This window comes from Triturus cristatus, chromosome 9 (genome assembly GCF_964204655.1).
Source record: "Triturus cristatus chromosome 9, aTriCri1.1, whole genome shotgun sequence".
Taxonomy (NCBI): Eukaryota; Metazoa; Chordata; class Amphibia; order Caudata; family Salamandridae; genus Triturus; species Triturus cristatus.
In genome coordinates this window covers 181,091,278-181,115,847 of record NC_140592.1, presented here as the reverse complement: position 1 = coordinate 181,115,847, position 24,570 = coordinate 181,091,278, and the positions used below count along the sequence as shown (strand labels likewise).

Sequence of the window (24,570 nt, the reverse complement as noted above, 5' to 3'; positions counted from 1 at the left end):
ATCGTATTTTCATCTTTCTTTCCGTCTTTCCAATGTACGGAAGACCGCATGGACACTTCAACATGTACACGACGTTTTTGGAATCGCAGGTTGCTGACACAAAGAGCTTGATGTTATGACCCTTAGTTGGGTGCTGTATGTTGTTACCTTTGATAATGTTGTTACAGTTGCCACAGTTATGACAGGGTGTGGTGCCCTTATATTCAGAAATGCACTGTGGGGAGCGTGTAGGTTTTAGTAAGTCCATGAAATTCTTGCTCCTTTCGTAGGCGAACAGTGGTTGATCTGAAAAAATCTGATTAAAGTCAGGCTCCATACGTAACAAGGGCCAATGCCTGAGAATGGATTTTCGTATGTTGAAACTTTCAGTTGAAAATTTAGTGACCATAACCAATCTAGGATGTGGTTCTGGAGATGTTGGTTGGTTATTCAATAATGATCTCCTTTGTTTATTCAACGATTTCTCAATGGCCTTTTCTAGAATTTGTGATGGATAGCCTCGCTCAGCAAAGCGTCGTTCCATGTCTGAAGTTTGTTGGTTGAGTTGATCCGGCTCAGAGATAATTCGTTTTATCCTGAGAATCTGTGAGTATGGTAAGTGACGTTTGAGTGATGGCTGATGAAAACTGAGGTAGTGTAGCAAGTTGTTTCTGTCGGTATCCTTCCTGTATAGTGTGGTTTGGATGTGTTGATCGACAATGTAAATGAAAACATCAAGAAAATTTATGTGTGTGTCACTGATATGGAAAGTGAATTTCAATCTGTCATTGATGGTGTTGAGATCCTCAATCGCTTCCCTCAGGATGGACTTGGAACCTCTCCAAATTAAAAAAATGTCGTCGATGTAACGAACAAACAGTAGAAAATGGTTCACCCAAGGTGTGGTGTGCAAAATGTGATCCAATTCAAACTTGTGCATGAACAGGTTGGCATAACAAGGGGCAGCACAATTGCCCATCGAAGTTCCATTTAGTTGAAGGAAAAATTGATTATTGTAACAGAAATAACTGTGGTAAAGTGTAAAATGTAAAAGCTCCATTAAGAAAACTTGTAAATCGTGAGGAGTCTGTGATTGTAAAAGGAAATGTTCCATGGCCTCTAGCCCCATGTCATGGGGGATTGAGGTGTACAGGGAAGTCACATCTATAGTGCAGAAATACATGTCAGTTTCCCATGGGGTATTGAAATTTAGGAGAATGTTCAAAAAATCTGTGGTATCCTTGACAAAGGTGGACATAGCCTGCACTAAAGGTTGAAGATGTCTGTCTAAATACTTGCCAACTGGTTCGTGGAGCGAGCCTCTGGTGGAAACAATGGGCCGCATGGGAGGATCCAATAAGTTCTTATGTATCTTGGGTAACATGCGTAGAGATGGGCTTCTTGGGAATCTGGAAATCAAGAATTTCTTTTCCATATCACCGATGGTGCCCGATAGGACTGCTTTGTCCACCAAGTTCTGTAATGTTTTCAAAATAGCCGATGTAGGGTTGTAATCCAGTTTAGAGTAGGTGTTTGAGTCTAGCACATGTTCATCTAGTTTTCGAGTGTAATGTGTAGTATCCATGGCGACAAGTGCGCCGCCTTTATCAGCATCAAGGAAGATGATATCGGGATTATTCGCCAGTTGTTTGAGCATTGATTTGTCTTTTGTCGTGATGTTAAGATGTCTGGGTTTACGATGTTTGAAAACCGACTGAAGATCTTGTTTTACCAAAGTCTCAAAAGTATCAAGAATCTTGTGACTCACTGGGGCTACAAAGGTGCTCTTGGATGATAGTCCTTTTAATGTATTTTCAGTTCTTGTTGTAGGTTCAGTAAGAACGTTGTCAAAGAAATGTCTAAGTCTGAGTTTCCGCATGAATTTGTAAAGGCTTACTTCTGCTTCCATAAGGTTGCTGGAATAGGTGGGAACAAAGGATGACCCCTTCTGTAGTAAGCGTAGTTGCGATTTGTTGAAGGTAGTAGTAGAGATATTAATGACCAAGTTGTCGCAGTCCTTCATCGCTGATTCCTTGTAGTTCTCTTGTCTAGTGGTGGAGCTGCTTTTTTTGCCCCTCCTGGGTCTCCTTGATCTTTTTGGCCTGTCCCTAAAAAAGGGACCACAGAAGATAAAGGGGTGGAAGTTGAAGTTAAAGGAATTTCAGTGTCTGTAGTTGTTTGTGGTTGTTGTTGATCTTTTTGAGGGACATTTCTCGGTTTTCGACGAAAAGTGTCTGAGTCACTGGAGACTGGAGATGTATCAGTGTCAGATGCTTTTGATGTTGGTTTGAACTGTCTTCTCCGGGCGTATATCTCCGCCCAATTATAAACCTCTCCCAGTTTATAGTCGATCGTGTCACGTCGAAATTTTCTGATTTTTCTCTCGTTCACTTCTTGTTTGTGTTTCTCAAGTTGTTCATTGATATCATTAAGAATTTGAGATAGATCATCTGAAGACATCTTCGTAGCCAATTCATTTTTAAGTTGAGTGATTTCTGTGTTCAAGTCTTCTAAGATGTTGGATAGTTCTTCGATTATCAGTAATATGAGATCCAGGGAACATTTATTAGGTATCCCATACCATCTGTCGACAAATTTTGGGTCATTTTTGCACAGAGATGGTTTGAGAGAGATACGTAGACCTCTCGGATTTCGTTGTGCTCGGTGGTATTGAATCATTGTGCTAGCGTGCAAACGTTGGTTAATTTCGCGTTTTGTCAAGTACAGAAGTTGCTTGATATTGCTTTGTATGGTGCCTGTGCCAGAGGGGGTTGCTTCAATATCTCCTATTAATGAGTAAATCCTTTGAGCTTCATCTTCGCCGAACGCAAATGTCTCGGCGCGTTTGTCTGTAAGGTTGGTGATGTCTTGGTAAGCCATGGGTGCTGTGATAGTGGTTGAGCGATGTAGAAAATCAAAAGATAGATATCACGCACACCAATTGTTTATCAAAGTCTCGTTAAATCTTTTACAGGTAATTGCGTGCTGCTAGAGGAGCGACCCCTGAACCTAGGTCGGTAGATAATGTTAGTTGCACTGCCCCATCCGGGGTGGTGTCCCTCTATGCGCACAGCACTGTGGGGTAACGAAGTTACCAGTCTTCACAAGCGTAAATTGAATCAAAAGTTCATTTATTTATGATGAAAAATATGTTTGCCATATTGTAAACTTCATATGTTGAATCACAACGATATCAATGGATATCCTCTATGCATTTCGGGTAAAAACCCTTCGTCAGGAGGAATCCTATAACAGAAATAGGAGATCATGTTGCTAGCCCCCTTGAAGATTAAATGATTAAACAAACCATGCAAATGAGTGTATGACATATCCCTTCCAAGAGATCAAAATTGAAATGTGGAAACACACAATTATATGGAGTCACTCAAAAGAGTATCCTAAAAGGTAACAGTGCTAAGATAGATAATAAGGCGAGGTGAAGCATAGTGATGGTGAAATTTAAAAATAGTGCGCTAGTGAAATTTGATGGTAAAAAACACCGCGTGTAAAATTATATAATGCTACAATGGGTTCAACATATAAAAGAAGTGCTCAGACGTTGTACAGGTAATACGGAATGAACCGGGATCAAAATACTAGTGCACGAGTGAAGTGATGATAGTAAAAAATACGCGTGTGGAGTTGTGCGTATATAAGGCTAAGGTGGGTTCAGCACGTAAAGAAAGTGCTTGAGCGCTGTAATCATGCTAGTAAACAAAACAAGATCAAAAGAACCAAAGTTAGAGAGGAAAGTTACCTCGATTCGTTGGTTAAACGCGCATGGTGAAAGTGTGCCGATCCGGAAGACTGTGGGTTACAAAGGTCGCCATGTTAAATAGGGAAGTGAGTGATTGACAGAAAAAGAGGACTCAAAGTGCAGCGGCCATCTTAGAGACGCGAAATGTGTTAGTTGTTGTGATAGTGTTTAATAACGAATGTGAACGAATATGTGGCCGGTAAAAAAACGAATCAAAGTAAAAAACGAGTGATGAATTGATAACGGAGGATTAGTAAGGGTATTTCGAAGCAGCTTGAGGATGTCATATGTCAGATGTTGAATGGAAGGCATGTCAAAGACAATAAGGTTGGAAAAATAAAGTTGAAAAAAATAATAATAATAAAGTTGGAAAAAATAATGAAGTTGGAAAAAAGTTAAAAAAGAGTTGGAAAAAAGGTTGGATTCTTAGTGCAGAGTTGCTTTTAACCCTCCTTAATCTTCATTTTCCAACCTTCTTTTCCAACCTTTTTTCAACTCTTTTTTAACTTTTTTCCAACTACATTATTTTTTCCAACTTTATTATTATTATTTTTTTCAACTTTATTTTTCCAACCTTATTGTCTTTGACATGCCTTCCATTCAACATCTGACATATGACATCCTCAAGCTGCTTCGAAATACCCTTACTAATCCTCCGTTATCAATTCATCACTCGTTTTTTACTTTGATTCGTTTTTTTACCGGCCACATATTCGTTCACATTCGTTATTAAACACTATCACAACAACTAACACATTTTGCGTCTCTAAGATGGCCGCTGCACTTTGAGTCCTCTTTTTCTGTCAATCACTCACTTCCCTATTTATCATGGCGACCTTTGTAACCCACGGTCTTCCGGATCGGCACACTTTCACCATGCGCGTTTAACCAACGAATCGAGGTAACTTTCCTCTCTAACTTTGGTTCTTTTGATCTTGTTTTGTTTACTAGCATGAATACAGCGCTCGAGCACTTTCTTTACGTGCTGAACCCACCTTAGCCTTATATACGCACAACTCCACACACGTATTTTTTACTATCATCACTTCACTCGTGCACTAGTATTTTGATCCCGGTTCATTCCGTATTACCTGTACAACGTCTGAGCACTTCTTTTATATGTTGAACCCATTGTAGCATTATATAATTTTACACGCGGTGTTTTTTACCATCAAATTTCACTAGCGCACTATTTTTAAATTTCACCATCACTATGCTTCACCTCGCCTTATTATCTATCTTAGCACTGTTACCTTTTAGGATACTCTTTTGAGTGACTCCATATAATTGTGTGTTTCCACATTTCAATTTTGATCTCTTGGAAGGGATATGTCATACACTCATTTGCATGGTTTGTTTAATCATTTAATCTTCAAGGGGGCTAGCAACATGATCTCCTATTTCTGTTATAGGATTCCTCCTGACGAAGGGTTTTTACCCGAAATGCATAGAGGATATCCATTGATATCGTTGTGATTCAACATATGAAGTTTACAATATGGCAAACATATTTTTCATCATAAATAAATGAACTTTTGATTCAATTTACGCTTGTGAAGACTGGTAACTTCGTTACCCCACAGTGCTGTGCGCATAGAGGGACACCACCCCGGATGGGGCAGTGCAACTAACATTATCTACCGACCTAGGTTCAGGGGTCGCTCCTCTAGCAGCACGCAATTACCTGTAAAAGATTTAACGAGACTTTGATAAACAATTGGTGTGCGTGATATCTATCTTTTGATCATCTGTACATTGTGCCTAGTTATTTTTACGTTTTGTGCCCCGTGTGGGTGTGATGGCATTCAGGCGGGCACCTTATTAATGCAGAAAATATACATTAAGATGTCTTTATTTGTTCTGGATGCAGAAAGGTGTGGTGCAATAACAATGAACTAGAAGGGGTACAAATGCCTTTAGTATGTACATGCATATCCGTATAATCTCTGTCGGACTTAGAATCGTGTTATTTATCTTGCATTGTTATTACTATTGAAACCCCTCTCTGCACGCCAAGCACAGTCTCCAAGTACCCAGTTCAAAAACAAGTATATAAACATAACACAGTAGGTCATTTTTATTAAGGTAAGAAAGGATGCTGAAATTTTAGTATTAAATAGGTCTAAAATGTTTTATTCATTTGACTGAATAAGGTCTGAGGGAACCTTTTCTACCTTGTGTCTCTCTGGGCATCAATATCGATCAAGAGGAATTTTAGCATAACCAGAGGGGGTGGAAGGAGGAAATTAAAGCATGGTGTACATATGCTATTAATAGGACTGAGATACTCAAGCTTCCATCTTTGAGTGTTACTTATTGCCAACCAATGTGCCCGTTGGATCCCCACAGAAGGCAGGCGAAAGGAGTGGTGTGCACCTGTATTCACAACACTGAAAGGCTTTTGGGCATAGGCATTTTCCATTGAGATGGAATGGACCAAAATCAATGAACACAAATTTTTAAAACATCTGAAAGTAATAGTAAGTTTCTACGAAAGTAAAGATGGGAAGATAATGTGATATGCCAAATATTTAGATAGAGGAGCACAACTTTTGGCTGTTATTCCAAAACAAGATAAATTATAAAGTCAATATATTTCAACACTTTTGTTTAGTAATGTTTACAGTCTAGGTTAGAGGTTTGGCCTTGAGAAGTAGACATATTCCTTTAGTGCATCCTCTCATGTACTTGGAAATGTGTTGGACTCATCAATGTTGAATATAGAAAACAGTGATCTCCTAATGATGAATGCAAAGGGTCGAACGTTATCAGTAAAAAAATACACTGGCATCCAAATACATTTCTCGGCACTATCAAGAAATGGGAATGACTTTTCTAAATAATGCTGGATACAGTGAACTCCAAATGATTAATGCAGCAACTGATCATGCTGATATCAGTATTGGAAACAATTTTCTATTGACATTTCTTCCAATTCAGTTCATTATATTTGCACGACCTCCATAATTTGTTATGGCCATCTAGCAAAGGAAAATGTATGTTTGTAAATAAGGGACTGCATGTAGGAGATGTAAAAGTACGTTTCTTATCAGACTTACTTTATTGGATCTGAGTGTAGTGCTGGTGAAGATTCATAAAATCATGGAATCACAACAGCACCCCTTTAAGATGCAGTATTCAGATTTGCAAAGGACTTTTGTAGTACAAAATAGTGATTCATCTGCATCCTTTTAGTTCTCTAAAAGCTCTATTTAAAGTTACAAATTCCTTTTTCAGGAGAAAATAAATGTGTAACATCAATCCTTTATGTGACTTTAGGCATAAGTTACTTTGAAAGGCATACATGGTAAACAACCACATTTGATGGGTTTGTTAGTACAGATTTCCTTTCAAAACTCTAGTCCTTAAATTAAGTCTACTGTAAACCGTATACAATAATTTTAAAAAATCTGAGTTTATAGTAACTGTTTACAACATAAGATGGTTCATCACCTGAGGCAATTTGAACATTTATCTTCCACTGACCTGAAGTTGATCTTTTCTTTCATCAACATTAGGTGAAGTAAGCTAAATGGGCTGTGTTTATTTATTTATTTAACAGTTTTATATAGCACTGGCTAGACCTGAAGGTATTAGAGCGCTTTATAGGGGTTGGAAGTGGGAACAAGTTACGAAATGGCATTAGTACAAAAAGGAAAAGCATGACAAATATGAGCAAAATGTGAAGAACGATAGATACCTAAACAAAACAATGTGTCCGCGTGGGAGGCCGGGGAACGTTATGAGTTAGGGAAAGACCGAAGAGGGAGAGGTTAGAGGAGCAGGCATGTAGGAGAAGGCAGTGATTATATGGGAGCTAGTAGAAGGAGGGTGGGGGAATGGGTGAGGGAGAAAGGCTGGGGAGGTGAGACAGGTATGATGTAGTGTGAAAACGTTGCTGTGTTGACCAGGAATTTGCACTGACTTCATTTACTTTATAAAACTCTTTCCCTCTTTCTATCCATTACACTCAAGGTGAAATACTCACATTTAGTACTCATTAAAGAAACTTTACCCTAGTAAATTATTAGCAATGTTACCATTAAAAATACTACTTACACACAAATGAATTGTACTACAAGCATACCGTGGCAGTGACCTTTGGGGTCCTCTAGGAGGGTGGCTGCCTTCAGATCAGGAAGACCTAGCCTCTAATCCTGATTATGCACATACTTTACTCCAGATCACACAAAATGGTCATCTCCATGTGCTTCAGTTTCAATGTCAGCAAAAGTTAGCAGTGCTTAGAAATTAGTTTAGGTTGATAGAGAAGAACAATATAAATGACTGGCCATATATTCCAATTAAAAGGCCTTCAATTTAGAAAGGTAGACAACAATAAAGGCATGATAACTTAACAGTCTATGCACTGAGTGGTGCTTGCCCTATTCCATTGTTACAGAATTTGCTCTATTAGGTAACATCTCATTTATTCCGGCCCCTATAATGGAAAATCCCATACATATTCATTTGACAATAAAAACAACACAGAAGGAGAAAAACAAATTAAAAGACACTTGATGCAGCTGCTTGCATATACAAATGCCTGTCACCACAGGAGAGCACGTGTATGGTATAGGACACTTTAGGAATTTGCTTGTAAACAACATACATTGTACTGAACCTGCAAGTTTCGTCTTTATAGTATGTTAAAACAAATATTGTTTCTTGTACTATATTTCAAATTAAAATACTTGTATGAGGCACACATGGTGAACTGACAGATAAAGAATTACCTGCTCTGGCTTCAGCCCAGGAGGAATCCAAGCATACTCTTCCAAGGCACAACCAGAATCATCATCAGAAGTGGAATTTCTCTGAAAGTCAAACATGAGCTTGTTCATGGTCTTCTCCATCTCAAGTGGCATAGCGGACACACTGTGCTCCTCCAGTGGACACTTGCAATGAAGGCAAATCTTCCTGCAAACAGAGAATAATGTGTCAGTGTCAGTTGCATGTTGAACCAGAATAATAGATACATCATGTCAATTACTTGAACATGTATTGAAAACCATGAACTTTGTTTGGAAATTCATTATTGTAAATATGTGAAATGCATTTAAGCAAAGTTACAATTCTCACAAGAAGCTTTAGTTGAAATGATTCATTTTGTGAGGACATTCTCAGAAGGTCAAGGAATGTTTAATTGTTTAAAATTTTTGAAAAGAGAAGCTTTTGACTGTGGGACGATAACACTGTTGTGTAACAATCAGAAGTGTAAAGATGTGTGCTGTAGAGGCATAGTAAACATTATTTTTTCAAAGTACAACGGATAAAACTAAAATGGCAGAGCAAGTTGTTGGACAGAAACATCTATCTTTAGAGATGTACCAGTAAAATTATATTGATGATGAAGTTGGCGTTTTGAACTGGCAGCTTTATTATTTCATTTCATTACTCCCCAAGAACCCACAGGCATGGTTTTCTTCTGACTGAATAGAACTGACTGAAAGTTTTGAGGCTGGTCAAATAGCATTTGAAGACTTGAGCTTATGCACATACATTTGGCAGAGATATATTTAGAATGTCTGTTGTTTGAAAGAGAATTTGCTAAGACCAAGATACGGCACTATAGGAAGCTTGGTTAAGGCATTACATAAACACTGAGAATCAGATAGTTTGTGAAACACCTCGAAGCAAGGTTAATGTTCTCTGGAATCTTCTGTTACTCACTGGTCCAGCAGGCAAAAACTAAACAGGGTGAAAATCAACGAGGCACTGAAACTGAGCATCCACACACAACCAGACTATTCTAAGCCTTTCTTAAAATGTTGTTGGACAAATGGGGCGGAAAGGTCGTGCTTAACTTTGAGAAAGCACTACTAATAGCAACAATATTTCCTGCTAGGATTTGTTCCATGAAATTTCCTGTGATTAAACAGGACTTGTTATGTTATTTCTATTTATAACGCGCACAGCTACTCCGAGGAGTATCCCGGCGCTTATGATAATGTACAAGAGGTAACTAAAACAGAGCAAACTGACTCTGCATTCTCATTACACTGATGCCATACAAGGAAGACTGAATCGAGCTATTGTTTGATTATTAAGTAATAATGGTAACAAAAAACATAATATTTGGCCCAAAATCAGGTTTGTCTGACAGTACCCAAGTAAATTTCTAGAAAACGCAACCAAAAACAATTTCACTGTTAATTAGTTTAACAGCTATATCTTTTGTTTCTTCAGCTTCTGTCACGTGGACCAGTGGCACAGTCTTATGAAATCTACTACACAGTCTCCCCCTGATGAAAGCTATGTCAGAATGTGTCGACCGTTAGAATTACCATTTTCTATACACAAATGACAGTGTTGGAACATATATTCCTCTCTCCGTACTGTATTCACTAATCAAATGGGTCTGCAGCGCAATTTGTTCTGGGAGGTAAGTATTGATTCTGACGCCATACCAGTTTCAGTATTTCTCACAGGAATTAGAGATGCTTTTAGAGAAAATATCTTATTATCTCTACTAGATGTAATCAAGTGGCTAAAGTAAGGGCCATAGAATATAGAGTTCTGAATTCTCTTCCCAGTTTTGGCGCGTAATCAAAATTTCTTTTTTGATTCTAAGCAAATCACCTGGCCTCCCAAATCGTGCAATGCAAATATGTGTAATGTAATAGTTTAGTTTAGTTTCCCATTTGTAGAGCGCATGGTTACACCACCGGTATGTCCCCGCGCTAAAACGGTTCTTCGTAGAGGATATAGGCGACATTTACATACCTGACCCATAGACTGTGTACTGTCCAATTTCACATTCTGGTTTATGCAATCTGGTTTCCACAAGACACCATATTCTACCCTTCTCTGCACACCAAATCATGTTTAAGACTTCACTCCTACAATAAAAATATTCTCTGTAAAGCACTCTGCTACTCCTTGGTGCATGGTCCGCACCATGTCAAATGCCTAACATCAATAGCAAACAGTTTAATTACAATCTGATGGGAGTAGATTGGGTCATGTTAGGCACATCAATAACAAATCCTCATTCATATTTCCCATCCTCCTGCATGCTGTTCACTATTATATAGCTGGGTCTTAGAAAGCGTTTCTGACAGTGTATTTAAAGTACCACAATAATGTACAAATGCCAAGAATAGATTTCTATTATTAAGCACTCCCTATCATGCCATGTACTAATAGCATGGGCAGTGTTCTCAGTTTCCTGCCTGGAATCATGACTAGAACATAGATTGTCCCAGTCGGTGCAAGGAAATATGGTAAAACACATTATAGGTTGGAAATGGGGCTATAATCACTCTTGTCCTATACAGTGCACTTTCTCTAAAAGAAATTGAAAAGATTTTTGTAAAATAAATTCTAGTTAATAATCACTTTTTAATAATATGTAGTCTTTTGAAAACAACAGAATAATTTACTATTGCCCTTGTCCATAAAAGGATAATATTGCTAAGGTTTTTATACCCATGGAGTGTACGCCTTATTCAGATCCCTTTTCCAATGGCTGGTCAAACATCATGTTGGAGCGGTGGGGTACATAAAAAACATGCAATACTTTGAATTGTATGCACCGTCAATCTAGGTGCTTGATGGGCCCTACAACAATTTAGATTGCATGTATGCATACTAGAGGAGAATGGACTACTCAAGTCTTTAATGAAAAAGGCAGAAACCTCGTCACTGATTGTTCTCTGAAAGACAAAAGTCTACCTTTCTGCCGAATCATCGGAATTCACAGTTCAGAAACAAGTAAAATGCAATATTTTGCAAATACTTGCAAACTTCTGGTTGGTAAAGTAAATGTAGTTTTTTCAAATCTCACCTGTCATACCACATTGTAGTACATTTAATGCCTAATATATGCCATGATGAAAGCACAAGCGGGCTAATCCAGGTCCACCTAGTTTATGGGGCATTGACGCTCCAACAAATATATATGAAGGTTTCAATCTCCCTTAATACACTTTCTTTAAATATGGACAAATCTCTGATTATACTAAGCAGAGAACTGCATATAAAAGATCTATCTGATCTGCTGAATTTTTTAACAAATTGCTCAAGACTGTCATCGTGAAAACATAAGCAGAACATTTCCAAGGAAGAGTCGTCACACTTCATATAAATCGTACATAAAAGAATGTTTCATGTTACTTGGAAAATAGAAACTGCCAAATTGAAAAAATATGTTGATTTATGTAACAGCCCACAAAATATGGCAAGATGGAGAAACCTGTCCGGGCAGCTTGACCTAGATACAAATCAAACCCGAATTGTAGGCTGGCTTAACTAGCACTGCAAAAAGTACTGGGACTCCACATTTTTACTAGTAGAAAAATGAATCAAAAATGTAAAAAGGAATACACAGATTTCTGCAGCAATACAGCCATGGACGGATGTTTCAAACTTATCAAAAATATAGTGTCAGTGGTAATAATGAGTACCGACAGACAGTCCCTTTATTGTTTTTGTCCCACATTTGAGACAATATTATTTTTCAAAAACATCTGACAGCTGCCCCTTGCTTACATAAGACCACAGGAGCAAAGAAGATCAACAAGTCATGAAGTCAATGATCATATTACGATCAATATATCTTTAAAACTACTAACAGGGATTTTTGGGATGAATTCAAATTCTAGATTTATGAGTACACAAATTTCACCCCCTTGCACATTACAACAGAAAGTAAGCAATGAGGATTATCATCAAACTCATTACATCAGAATATAAACAACTAAAAGGTTTAAGTAATCAATCGAGTATCAATTTGGTTTTGAAAAACATCTAAAAATTGAAAAAAAATGAAAACAAATAATTTCATTTTCTGGATTGTTAAAAAGTGCACGTTTCGTCTACGGTAAAGATACCATTGAGAATGAACAATGGCTTTGAAAACTTAAAACAAGACATACGCAGAGCAGAGTAGTCAAAAACAGCAGCGAAACGGTGTGCGATCAGTCCGTTCAGTCCGTGCAGTTCGTGCAGCTGTGAGGTGCTGCGTGGAGCGTCAGCCGTGACAGACCCGGGGGGCCAGACGGAGCCAGACGCAGAGCGGAGCTAGGAACAACGAGCGAGGCGAGAGTAAGGTGAGAGCTTGGCGGCGGGACGGAGGCAGGGGGTCGACGCTTTCCGCTTGCCTTCCCCGCTCCTTCGCCTTTCCAAAAAGCCAGCCTGCCGGTCGGCGCTTTACCCTCTGTGCCCGGCGCTTACCCGCGTCACTGCCTTTAAACACAACGTTCAACTGCGGTCCTGGCCACCGGGTCTCCTTGCTGCCTCCTGTCTGCCAGTTATACACCCCTCTGTTCGTGACTCTCTGCAGCTCCCCCCGAAGTGTCGCCCAAGGGCATTAACACCTTGCCTGCCTTCAGGAGAAGGTCCGATCAGCTGAGCCCGGCAAGGGCTGCCGATAGCAGGTAGTAGTCCACCTGAGCTGTTGGGTCAGCATGCTAAAATTTGAGGAAAGTCTCTAGTGCACAGTCCCCCCCAGCATCCAGAGGCAACGCATGCACACAGGAGCCAGGAACCGGGAATTGGATGAGTCCAGGAGGAAAATCCTTGTCCCGGTCTTGAACTTGGTCGGCCACTCGTAATAGACTCCGTTGCCTTTGCTGTTTTGGAGCCCTGAATTACCGCCTGCGCTACAGGAGTAGCAAAACCACCTTTACCCAGCGCTGCTGGATCGGCTAGGACACCGGCAAACACCGCGTGGCCGCAGAGGAGGGTGAGGCGCTGGCCCCGGGACTGCGAGGACCAGCATACAACAGCTCCAGCTGGTCCTCTTCCCGCGAGAGCCGCGCCCCCTCACAGTGCCACGCCCACAGCCAAGCCCTTTAACATCTCGCGGCACCCGCTTTGCGGGTGCCACTCGTAATAGACTCCGTTGCCTTTGCTGTTTTGGAGCCCTGAATTACCGCCTGCGCTACAGGAGTAGCAAAACCACCTTTACCCTGCGCTGCTGGATCGGCTAGGACGCCGGCAAACACCGCGTGGCCGCAGAGGAGGGTGAGGCGCTGGCCCCGGGACTGCGAGGACCAGCATACAACAGCTCCAGCTGGTCCTCTTCCCGCGAGAGCCGCGCCCCCTCACAGTGCCACGCCCACAGCCAAGCCCTTTAACATCTCGCGGCACCCGCTTCGCGGGTGCCACTCGTAATAGACTCCGTTGCCTTTGCTGTTTTGGAGCCCTGAATTACCGCCTGCCCTACAGGAGTAGCAAAACCACCTTTACCCTGCGCTGCTGGATCGGCTAGGACGCCGGCAAACACCGCGTGGCCGCAGAGGAGGGTGAGGCGCTGGCCCCGGGACTGAGAGGACCAGCATACAACAGCTCCAGCTGGTCCTCTTCCCGCGAGAGCCGCGCCCCCTCACAGTGCCTCGCCCCCACAATCCATCACATCTTAAAAGCGATCCCCGGAACGCGCATCGCGGGACGCGCACGGGTCGCAGCCCGGGGCGAAGACCGGGCAAAGAGCGGGCCGTTTGAGGCCGTTCGAGAACGTGAGAGTCCGGTCCGGCCCACCCCCCTAAGCTCTATATTTTGGACATCCAAATACAGGTATCTATCACTTCTCTGACCTCTCCTACAAGCTAACAGTCGCCACACAAAGTTCTCCCTATAAACACTCATCGGAAAATGAATACGAGATCTAGCAAGCAAAAAAAACTTTAAAAAAACGGGATAGGAGAAACACTGCTAGGCCCAATGGATGATTTTCTCGCCAAAGCAAATACATTCATTGACCAAAGTTTAAGTCTAATTGAGGGGAGGGTCTCAACCGAACTTGCAATCGCACGTCGATCCTCAATGGGACTATTAGCAACCGCAAGAACTCCAGATATACAGTCACCGCCAACCCAAACCTCTGTGGCTGCAAACAGACTTAGCCTCCCAAACAATGTAGACCTTTCAGCCTCCCAACTCTCTGTAACTTTCACAGAAAGTGACCTAGAAAAAACCCCAGACATCTTCCCTGATCCAACCCTTGAAGAAGTAAGGCAAATGAGAGGGAGGCGGGAGGGAGCCATAAAGAAAAGGAACGCTAGGAAAAACCCAATCCACACTGAAAATACTAAAGCAACTGAGCACATAGTTTTGGTTGGTGATACAAACCCAGCAGTATTACCCCATCACTCTGCCCCCCCAAATAACAACGTAGTAGTAATACATCAGCCACCACATGACCTTCAAGATACCTCTATTCCAGATCCCCCAAGCCCACAACAATTAGGCAAAGAAAGAGAAGCAGCGAGATTAATCAAGGAGATAGCTTCCCTCCTAAATTCCTATATTCGCCCTTTAGAAACTAGACTTAGTAACATCGAGATTCAATTAACAAAAATTTCCGGCTCTTTTAAACCTATACCCCCACAAGCCCTTCCAAAACCAGCCTCAAATCCCACGACTACTCTTTCTATACTTAAGAAACTTGTAACCTTACCTCCTCCGCAGACCAAAAAACAACCCACAGTAAAACTCCCTACAGTACCAAACCCTCCCACTGTACAAAAACCGATCCCCAAGCCCCTGACCATTCCCCCACAAACTAATTCCCAACCTACACCAATAGTAAATACCCCAATCATAAACACACCTGCCTCTAAAACCCCTGTCATAACAAACACAAATCCACCAAAAACAAAAGGAGCCCCGAAAGGGACTACTGATCAAAGACCTACTTTAAACATGCCACCTGAGGCATGTCCATACGTGGTAGTCATGACGGGGGTCCCCGAACTTACAGGTGAGGGGACGGAACCCAACTGGTCATTGAAGAACAAAGTCCAGTATTGGCTGAATACAAACCGCCCCGTCCCGCCACCCTGGAAAAGCAGAATAGCATCAGTCTGCAGGACTTCGTGGGTGGGCCATAGGAAAAAAACTATCCGGGGAGACTGCGTTGTAATCACGTTTGAGGACCCCAGTATAGCTGAGTATATCTGCTCCTGGGAATACAATAACACCACAGGGGGGATCGCCACAAGATCTTTGTCATACTTCTACCCAAAAAGATATAATAACAACAATTACATACGTGACACTGATAACATCTGGCGGAAACCTATTCCACAGCCGTGGGAGCTAGATGTCGCTGGACCAAAACTACTGCCGCGACATAGTGACCCTGATAACTCCTGGTGGTCAGTAAATCAGAACCACCAGCAAAGAGAAGTCCTGTGGCAGATTATGGGCCCACAAAACAGACCTAGAAACTGGGAGCAGTGGGAGAGATCACCCCACCAACTATACGGATCCAACTATAGAGATACCATCAATGGGCAAAACTGGCCAGGCATACCGACTATGAATCGGTTCAGCGGCCTGGAAATGGTCGATTGACCAATAATCAAATCCCCGGAGCCCCCCACAAACAACCTTGGCCCCATCCATCTCCACTCCAGCCCCTCCACAAATGAAAATCTCAGCCTTAGATAACACATCCTCACAGCTTCCTGTAATCTTTTGGAACGTGGCGGGTCTCCGAAACAAAATAGAGGACGGTTCGGCCGCTGGTTTCTTGAAGGACGCCCAAATCATTTGCTTACAAGAAACCTGGGCAACGACGCCCCTACACCTTGAGGGATACAGGACATTTACATCCCCCGCCCTTCCTAGCATTTCAGGTAGACCTAAAGGGGGACTGGTAATCTACCTAGCAAATACAATTTCTGACATGAAGATCATCAAGGTAGACCTATTATCAAATTTCCAGATCCTCACCTTCATAATTGGGAAAAAACTCTTCATCACAATAATCAACTTATATAACAACTTAGAGGATGACAACTTTTTGAACGTTCTTTCCCTAATTCAAGAAAAAATAACCGAACATTGGCACCCCAAACAGAAAATCGAAAATGCCCATATAATTTGGGGAGGAGATTTCAATCTACATCCCTGCCCCAACAACGACACCTGTGGAATGGTGGATGAATATGAGAACTCTATAGTCCACTTTATCCATTCAGGAGTGGGGCTAGCCATGAACAAAATACTTTCCGATCTGGATCTGCAAATTATAAACCCCATCCAACAGTCAAATAACAAACTAGAACCCACCTACAGAGGAAGGGGCCACGAGACCACCGTTGACTACGTAATAGTCTCAGAAGGCCTCAAAGACCAAATTAATAATTTTAAAATTTTGGAAAACAATCTTAGTGATCATTCTGCTCTAAGCCTAAACTTTCAAACAAATCAACCAAGAACACTGATGGCAATTATAGCAAAAACTCACAGAACAGGCTAGAACTGGGCAAAAATAATGGATATACCATAAAATGGGAAAAAGTGGATCCCAATATTCTCACAAAACGGTTAGTAAAATCTGCCTATAATAACATTTTGATCTGTCTCGACCCTCATGCGGAGCCGAATCAAATCGTGGAAAACTTCAAGACAATAATAGAGCAAGTCAAAAAACTGCTAACCAAAACACCTAACCAAAATAAAACAAGCTCCATAGGTTGGTTTAACCGAGACTGTACCAAGGCACAGACTAACCTGAAGAAAGCTCTCGGAAATCCAAATAGAGACAAAACAAACATCCAAGCTCTTCGACGGGAGTATAACACTGCTAGAAAAGCAAGGAAAAAAGAACTGAAACAATCTTTGTGGAACGCTCTGCACAAGAGTGCACTTCTGAAAGACAGCCAGGCATTCTGGAAAATAGTTAAATCCCCCTTGCTAACGGACCCAAACGGCCCAAAAATAGACGTGGCCATCGACGAGGATGCGTGGGTGAACCACTTTTCAAAAATCTTCAAATTGACATCTACTAGTGAAGATCACCATCCTAACATCTACCCAGTAGTTTACCCAATTTCAATGGATGTTGAGCTGCAGGATTTCGAAATGGCGTTATCTTTAAGTAAGAGTGGGAAAGCTCCCGGCCCTGACGGGGTCCCAGTCGACTTATTTAAACATCTTCCAGACCTCTGGGTACCAATACTCACAAGAGTTTGCATAGCAACAACGAAACTCGGCCTGTTAGAGTCATGGTCATCTTCCATCATGGTCCCAATCTTTAAGAAGGGGGACCGACAAGACACTAAGTGCTACCGACCAATCTCGCTCCTCGACTCCTTGGGCAAAGTAGTTGGCAGAGTCCTTCTTGAAAAGCTACAGCAATGGGTAGAAGACAAAAACATCCTCTCGGACTTACAGTTCGGGTTCAGGGAGGGCTTTGGAACTGTCGAACAGGCCCTAAATCTAAGCTTGTTAACATCAAAATATACCCATGCTAAACCTGGTCCCATCTACATGGTATATGTGGATTTGTCCTCCGCATTCGACTGCGTTTCGCACGCGAAGCTCTGGTCACTGCTGAGCGCAATGGGGGTAGACCCCCCTCTTTTGGACTTTCTGAGGGAGCTATACAGTGAAGCCACGGCGAGAGTGAGGTACGGGACAAAAGGAGAACTGACGTCACCATTTAGGGTAGAGCGGGGAGTGAGGCAAGGCTGCGTCCTGGCCCCCTTCCTCTTCTCTTTGTACACCAATGGCCTAGAAGAGACTATGTTGAGAGGGGGGAGGGACCTCCCTAGAGCAAAAGATCGCTTGATCCCCGCGCTGCTTTACGCGGACGATGCAGTCATTCTAGCACGTACCCCCATCGAACTGCAGAAATCTTTATCTAAATACGCAGACTTCATGGGTGCCTTGGACTTGCACATTAACGTCAAAAAAACTTTTGTCATGGTAGTCGGTGGATCAAGAAAAGTAACTAAGTCCATCTTTCTGAAAGATCAAAAAATTGAAAAGACCTCACAATATCCCTACTTAGGCATTATGATCGATGACGCCCTAAACTGGAAAGCGGCGGTTGAGGCCAGGAGACATCTCTTCAAACGAGCGATCATGGCGTTGATGAAATTCTCAAATAAACTCGGGAAAAGACCACCAGTAGAATTGCTACAGATTTATGCTGCGAAATGCCAAGCCATCGCACTATACGGTGCAGGGATCTGGGGACATACACCCACCGGCTCTATACAAAAAGAGGAGAATATCTTCATGAGATTCCTTTTATCAACTCCAAGAGGCACCTCCACCTATGCCTCACACATGGAACTGGGAATCCCTCAAATTGAAGATTTAATGAAAATCCAACCTCTTTTACTTTGGAGGCGAGTTTGGTTGTCGGAAAAAAATAGCCTGACTAAAAGCATTCTACACGACACTATGGATTTGGACCACGCTCACAAAATAGCCTGGCTCTCCTATGTAAGACATTTTTTTTCCGACCTGGGTCTACAAAAATATTACTACACGCTAGAAAATTTGAAAGAAATATCCAAAAAAGAACTGAAACTAGTTGCGCAGAGCCATTTGGAATGCCTGAGACTGACTTCGCTGATTGCGAAAAAATCTGTTACTCACGCAACTATGACACAGCAGTCCCCGAAAATTCAGTCATATTTGACTCTGGAGATCACAACTTATGAAAAGATGCTCCTAACAAGTTTCAGAATGAATCTCTTCTTCAGACTAGTGACATTTCCTGAAAAAAATAACTGGAATACTCAGATGGATCCGTGCCCATGTGATGATCTTTCCCAACAGTCCACCATGCACACAATATTGTTTTGCAAGTTTTTCCATACCCACCGAAAAATCTGGCTAATCCCTTTACTAAAAAAATGGGGCCACAGACAATGCCGTCCAGCTATGCTGGCACTTCAAACTTTGGACTCCGAATGTACTGTTTACCACGTACTGAATTTTCTAAAGTGTATCATGAGGCACAGAAATAACCTGTAAAACAGAGGACTAATTCGCATACCATCTAACCGTTTGCATTTTCTCTTTTTAACTGTATATTCAACTATACTTTTTAAACAAACTTTACTGTGAATATTTGTATGCTATGATATCTTTTATGGTTTTGCAATGCTAAAAAACCGAATAAAGATTATTATTATTATTATAGTCAAAAACAAGATGATCAAAATCTTGAATTCCCAGAGTCCATAAACGGCATATTCACTCCTTTCTGCTAATTCTTTCCTAAACTCGTGTGATACTCCTTAGAGGAAACATTTTTATTAGTAATTATAAGTAATAATTGCAGATGTTTGAAGCAAACTAGCAGTTTTGAATATCAAGATTCCCACTGTCTCTCATATTTGGGTTCCAGCCTCAGGACAGTATGTGTAGTATACCACACGATATACTAAAAATGAATCCTACATTTGCAAAGTTCACCTAGTGATTGCAATCGCAACTAGGGACTTGTATACTATAGTGAATGCTTCTTATACCCTGAACTGTATTCACTATAGGGATGCTATGCAATACTTTACATAGCAATCCATACCGCAAATTGTGTATGATTTTGCATTATAGTAGATTGCAATAAAAAGAGTTAACCAAAGAATGGAAAACAGCAGAGCATTTCTTATTTTGGGGAGACTGACATATTTGGTTAGACTCTGCCCAAGCCACTATGGTGACATGCTTTTTAAAAGCCGTTGATAACTTACCCATGATACAGGTGAAAAGTCAAGCTCACACACAAACAAATTCACAATCACACATTAGATTCGATCTGGAATGCAAAGTTTACACTTATCAAAATTGATCTTCTACTTATCAATTACCCAAATCAAATCATTACAGATGTAATTAATGAATTTTCTTTAAGCGCTTGCCACATGTATTTGATTTCTATCTGGATTTCTTTGCACCCTGAAGAGATAGCTGTGGGTGATGCTCTCTTAGGAAGAGATGAAGACATATTTCTGTTTTTTTGAGTGAGTTTATTACATAGCACATGTATGGTCCACATAGCAGGTTCTGGTTCCTCTTCTGATGGGAAAGATACATGGATGTTTTGTGCTATATGACTGCTCTATTTCATGATTGAATCCAAACGATTGATTCTGTCAGCGTTTAGTATCATTTTGCATCTGTCTTCATATATAAAACTGGATTTTGTCACATGCTTAGCTCCCTGGCTTCCTAAAAATACCTTAAGGTCCTTCACTCAAACATCTTACCACAGCACAATTGCTCAAATATTATTCTGTGTTATTTTGGTTGCTAACAAAGTGCTTATTGCAGTCATGAGTCTGCCTGAAAGTACGGTTGGGAAGGAGAACTCAGGGGAGAGGAAGAACAAAAGACCCTTAAAAATAGAATAATCTTTTCCAAATCACTTAAATGACAGTAACTGGTTAAGTGACACTGCTTTACGAAGCTATCCTGAGATGTTTAGTCAGATGGACAGGAAGATGGGAGCAAAAGAAGCAAGGTTGGGAAAATAGAGGATCATCGGCAGACAACCAAGACAGAGAGAATGGAAAGAATATTACCACACACGTTGGCTTATCAAAATCTCATCTAATGTCCTCTGTACCCACATTCCAAAAGGAACTTGTTGCTTAGCAGCAGTTCAGGCCATGTTCTATTTGACAACTCTTAACTTACAGGGCACAGATAACAGACTGAGATGCAAAGGGGGAACGACAGTACATGAGCACGCATACCTTGACAATGGCAGACATGATTAGTGAAAACATTTGGAAACTAAAATGGAAATGATTGTGTCCTTTGAAAGCAAAGAGACTCGAATCATTCAGTGTTGTTGGATTCAACAGTTTTCCAGCATTGCATCTTTCATAAATCCATCCGATTTTTAATATTTCCATTATCAAACTAAGGATCTTCTCATTTATTAGTATGTGCATAGCACCTATATTTCAACACCTTTGCTTGCATTACATTGGAAAAACCAATACCGGCAAACAGACACTGGAAAAGCAGATTGGCTTTGCCAATGCTTATTAAATATTTTGACTGCACTGGGCTCAGTGTAAAAAAAAAGGCTGGTTTTGTAACAAACATTAAACAAAACGCTTGCTGTAAGAATTATTTGAACCTATGGGTCATGGTATTTTCCCTGCACTTGACAAAGAAAATATTTCTGAACTTCCACTATGGACTTCTTCAATGTATCTAGGAAAGTAGTTTCATTAAAGTGGGAAAACATATGCTCTCAGCACGGACCGAAAGCCCTCTCCCCATTCCAAAGTTAAGGCACACAGACGTCTTCCAGCAGAAGTCTCGAGGTACAGCTCAGTCAGACGATGGAGCGTTGCCAACATTTACAGTTTCCTGCATTTCATCAAATCTAAAATACACAAGGACCCAAAATGCGCAGCGGGTGTCTGGTTTGCATCCAGTCAGTCAAAGAAGCTTAGCAACAGCACCAGGCTGTTCCCTTGGAAAAAACCGATCACGCAATATTCATGTGAAAACTTAAATTAAACAGCTACTGTGAAAAGGTAGTTATGCTGCAAACGCCTGCAAACATCTCAACAGCGTGCTAAGTAAATTATGCAAGTGTTCAGTGACTAATACCTTGCATTAGGGAATTACGAGCAGTGTAATGCGTTTTACCAGTGAATGCTCTCAAAATCTCAATGGCATGTATCCATAGGCAATAAAAAGGATAACCAAACGCTTTCACATATGGGCGTAAAAAATGGAGGCTTGAACAATAATAAGGAAACAAAAATAATGGAATGTCTTATCAATATTTCCACACATATTAAGGTACTTAAATGCTCAAATCCAGCACCCTCTTTATGTTGGTACAAGTGGATTTCAAAGGTATATTGTGGTATTTACTGACAGAAAAAGGCCCCCCTCTAATGCTGCTGTGTACTTACTAAACTTTTAAAATAGTTTATCCTGGTTTTACTGTAATATACTTAGTTTGATCTCTTTTCTCTCATATGCTTGTATTTTATTTGATTTTATATCATCTGTATTTATGAGTTTATCTTGCTCTTTTATGGCTTCTTAGGCCGAAATAAAGTTACTTCTTCAACTTCAACTTCAAAACCACTTTATTCGATTAATTAAAATCATAAAAGTGTACAATACATTCAACAACAATTTAACACTCCATCTAATACATGATTAAAAAGGTATAAAATACATAAATTAAACCGGTGGTACAATTTATAAGACTAATTAATTACCTCTAATACAGCCAATCTATCCCTCCTTAGCCTAATGGAGGCTACTAAAAAGCTAGCTACATAAAACATAATTGTAGGTGATTCCATTAGTTGTAAAAACATTAAAGCAGGTTTGACTTGGACGAAAGCATTCTTTCTCATAATAGGCAGGATAAACCTTTTCCTAGCATCAAGGTACAGTGGACAAAAAAACATAAAGTGCATCGTATCTTGAACTGAAAAATCATCACATCTACAGGGGACCCCATCTTCCGGCCTACCCCAGCCCTGTGGGACACTTAATATTAGGTGGATCTGATTGAATCGGAATTTAGTCAGAAGACATTTATGATAAAAATTAGAAACAGTTGACAAATATGGATGCATAGCCATAGTTGAACTAAGCAAGAGGTGAGCCCTAACTGAATAAAGTTATTATAGATTGATTGATTTACTGCAACACAAATGGCTCGTGATTCCATTTGTAATGTCGTACGTAATCCGTCACTTTTAACAGAAAAAAGTGGCAAGTGAGTCGTACAGCACCAGACAAGCATTTACCACAAGCTTTGTCTTACCTTTTGAAATTGAAGGTTAAACAGCCCACACCTATAAACTAGTCATTTTCATTGCTATCTTTTTGTTAGATTTCCAGCATAGTCTCAATTTGTAAGCTAGCAGATGGCATATCCATGGACGTACAGCTACATCTCCCAGGATCTCTTATTATAGTTAGCCCTCAGGACAACAGAAGTTCTTACCTTAGAAGGGTGGGACAGCAAATTTACTAATGTACCCCTCTCTCCCTATAGAATATTTGGGAGCTTTTCAATGTTCCAAAGAAATTGTACTTGAAACGTATTTACTAGGATAACTCCTGCCCTGGAATATTTAGGGGAAAGTTAAAAAAAATGTACAAAAACTTAACTGAGGTTGTACTTTTATACATTTATGTCCCAGCAAACCCTCTGAGGCTACTGCAGCGGGTGCACACACAAAATAGGACTACCACAACACCATTAGTTTAAAGACTCTGATGGCTGACGAAAAGTATTAAAAGAAACAGTATTTCCAAACAAGATATTTTTGTTCAATATCACTAAGATTTACAGCCAAATAAAACATTTAAGAAACCCTTGTTTTTGTAAGAGTTACAGATTGAACTGGGTGTGTTGTTTAGAAAAAAAGATTATTTCTACTCCTCTAGGGGTGATTCAGACAATATGAAAAGGCCTTGTGTCTTGCGTGCCTGGTGGGCTGGTTTAACAGAAATAAATGCAGACAGGGAGTATGACTAAAGTGTGGTAAGACTCATTTATCTTCTGATGTTCAGACATTAGCAACCATTTAAAATATGCACGCTTCTCACTTAGGGAGGCTTTGGCCTAATTATGCAATTTTTCATTTGTCGGGCTATGTAGTTAGCATCTTGGTTAAAAAAGTATTTTATCCGGAAATTAATATTTTATTTGTTTTGCATTACTCATTTCAGTGTGGTTTAATTACTGGGGATCGACAAGTACATGTTGCATAATTTGGCAAATTCCATGAATACAATGTTGCACTTTTCTGTAGCTGTGAAATGCCAATTGGATAATTTGACCCAAAAAAATCCTGGAGCCAGATCAAAGAATCTGCAACCCTCAAAATGTAGGCACTACCTGTCCATGAAGTCGGGGCCCTTAAATGTTGGTGCTCCCTTAGGGGTTTTACTTTTTGGTGACCACCCATTTTTAGAACCCGTGGTTCCAATGTTTGTGACATTGGTCACAGCTCTTCTCCAAGACCCTTCTTTTTTGTGTTGTCTATCATCCTAAATTCCTCAAAAATTTTTTTTTAATGTTCACAAAGGTGAAAGGACCGCAATGGGACCCCAACAGTTTGGAAATTGATTACCACTGA

General features: G+C 40.6%; 1 protein-coding gene across 3 annotated transcripts in view; it reads right to left on the bottom strand.

Annotated features, from left to right (window-relative positions):
* The window catches only part of PRICKLE2 (prickle planar cell polarity protein 2), a 738,899-nt gene that overhangs the window by 184,493 nt on the left and 529,836 nt on the right, over positions 1 to 24,570 (bottom strand). For all 3 annotated transcript variants that reach the window (XM_085624699.1, XM_085624698.1, XM_085624700.1), the window contains one exon: positions 8,473 to 8,656. In XM_085624699.1, coding sequence (XP_085480825.1) covers positions 8,473 to 8,656 — 184 coding nt within the window. The remainder of the gene's footprint in view (positions 1 to 8,472; positions 8,657 to 24,570) is intronic.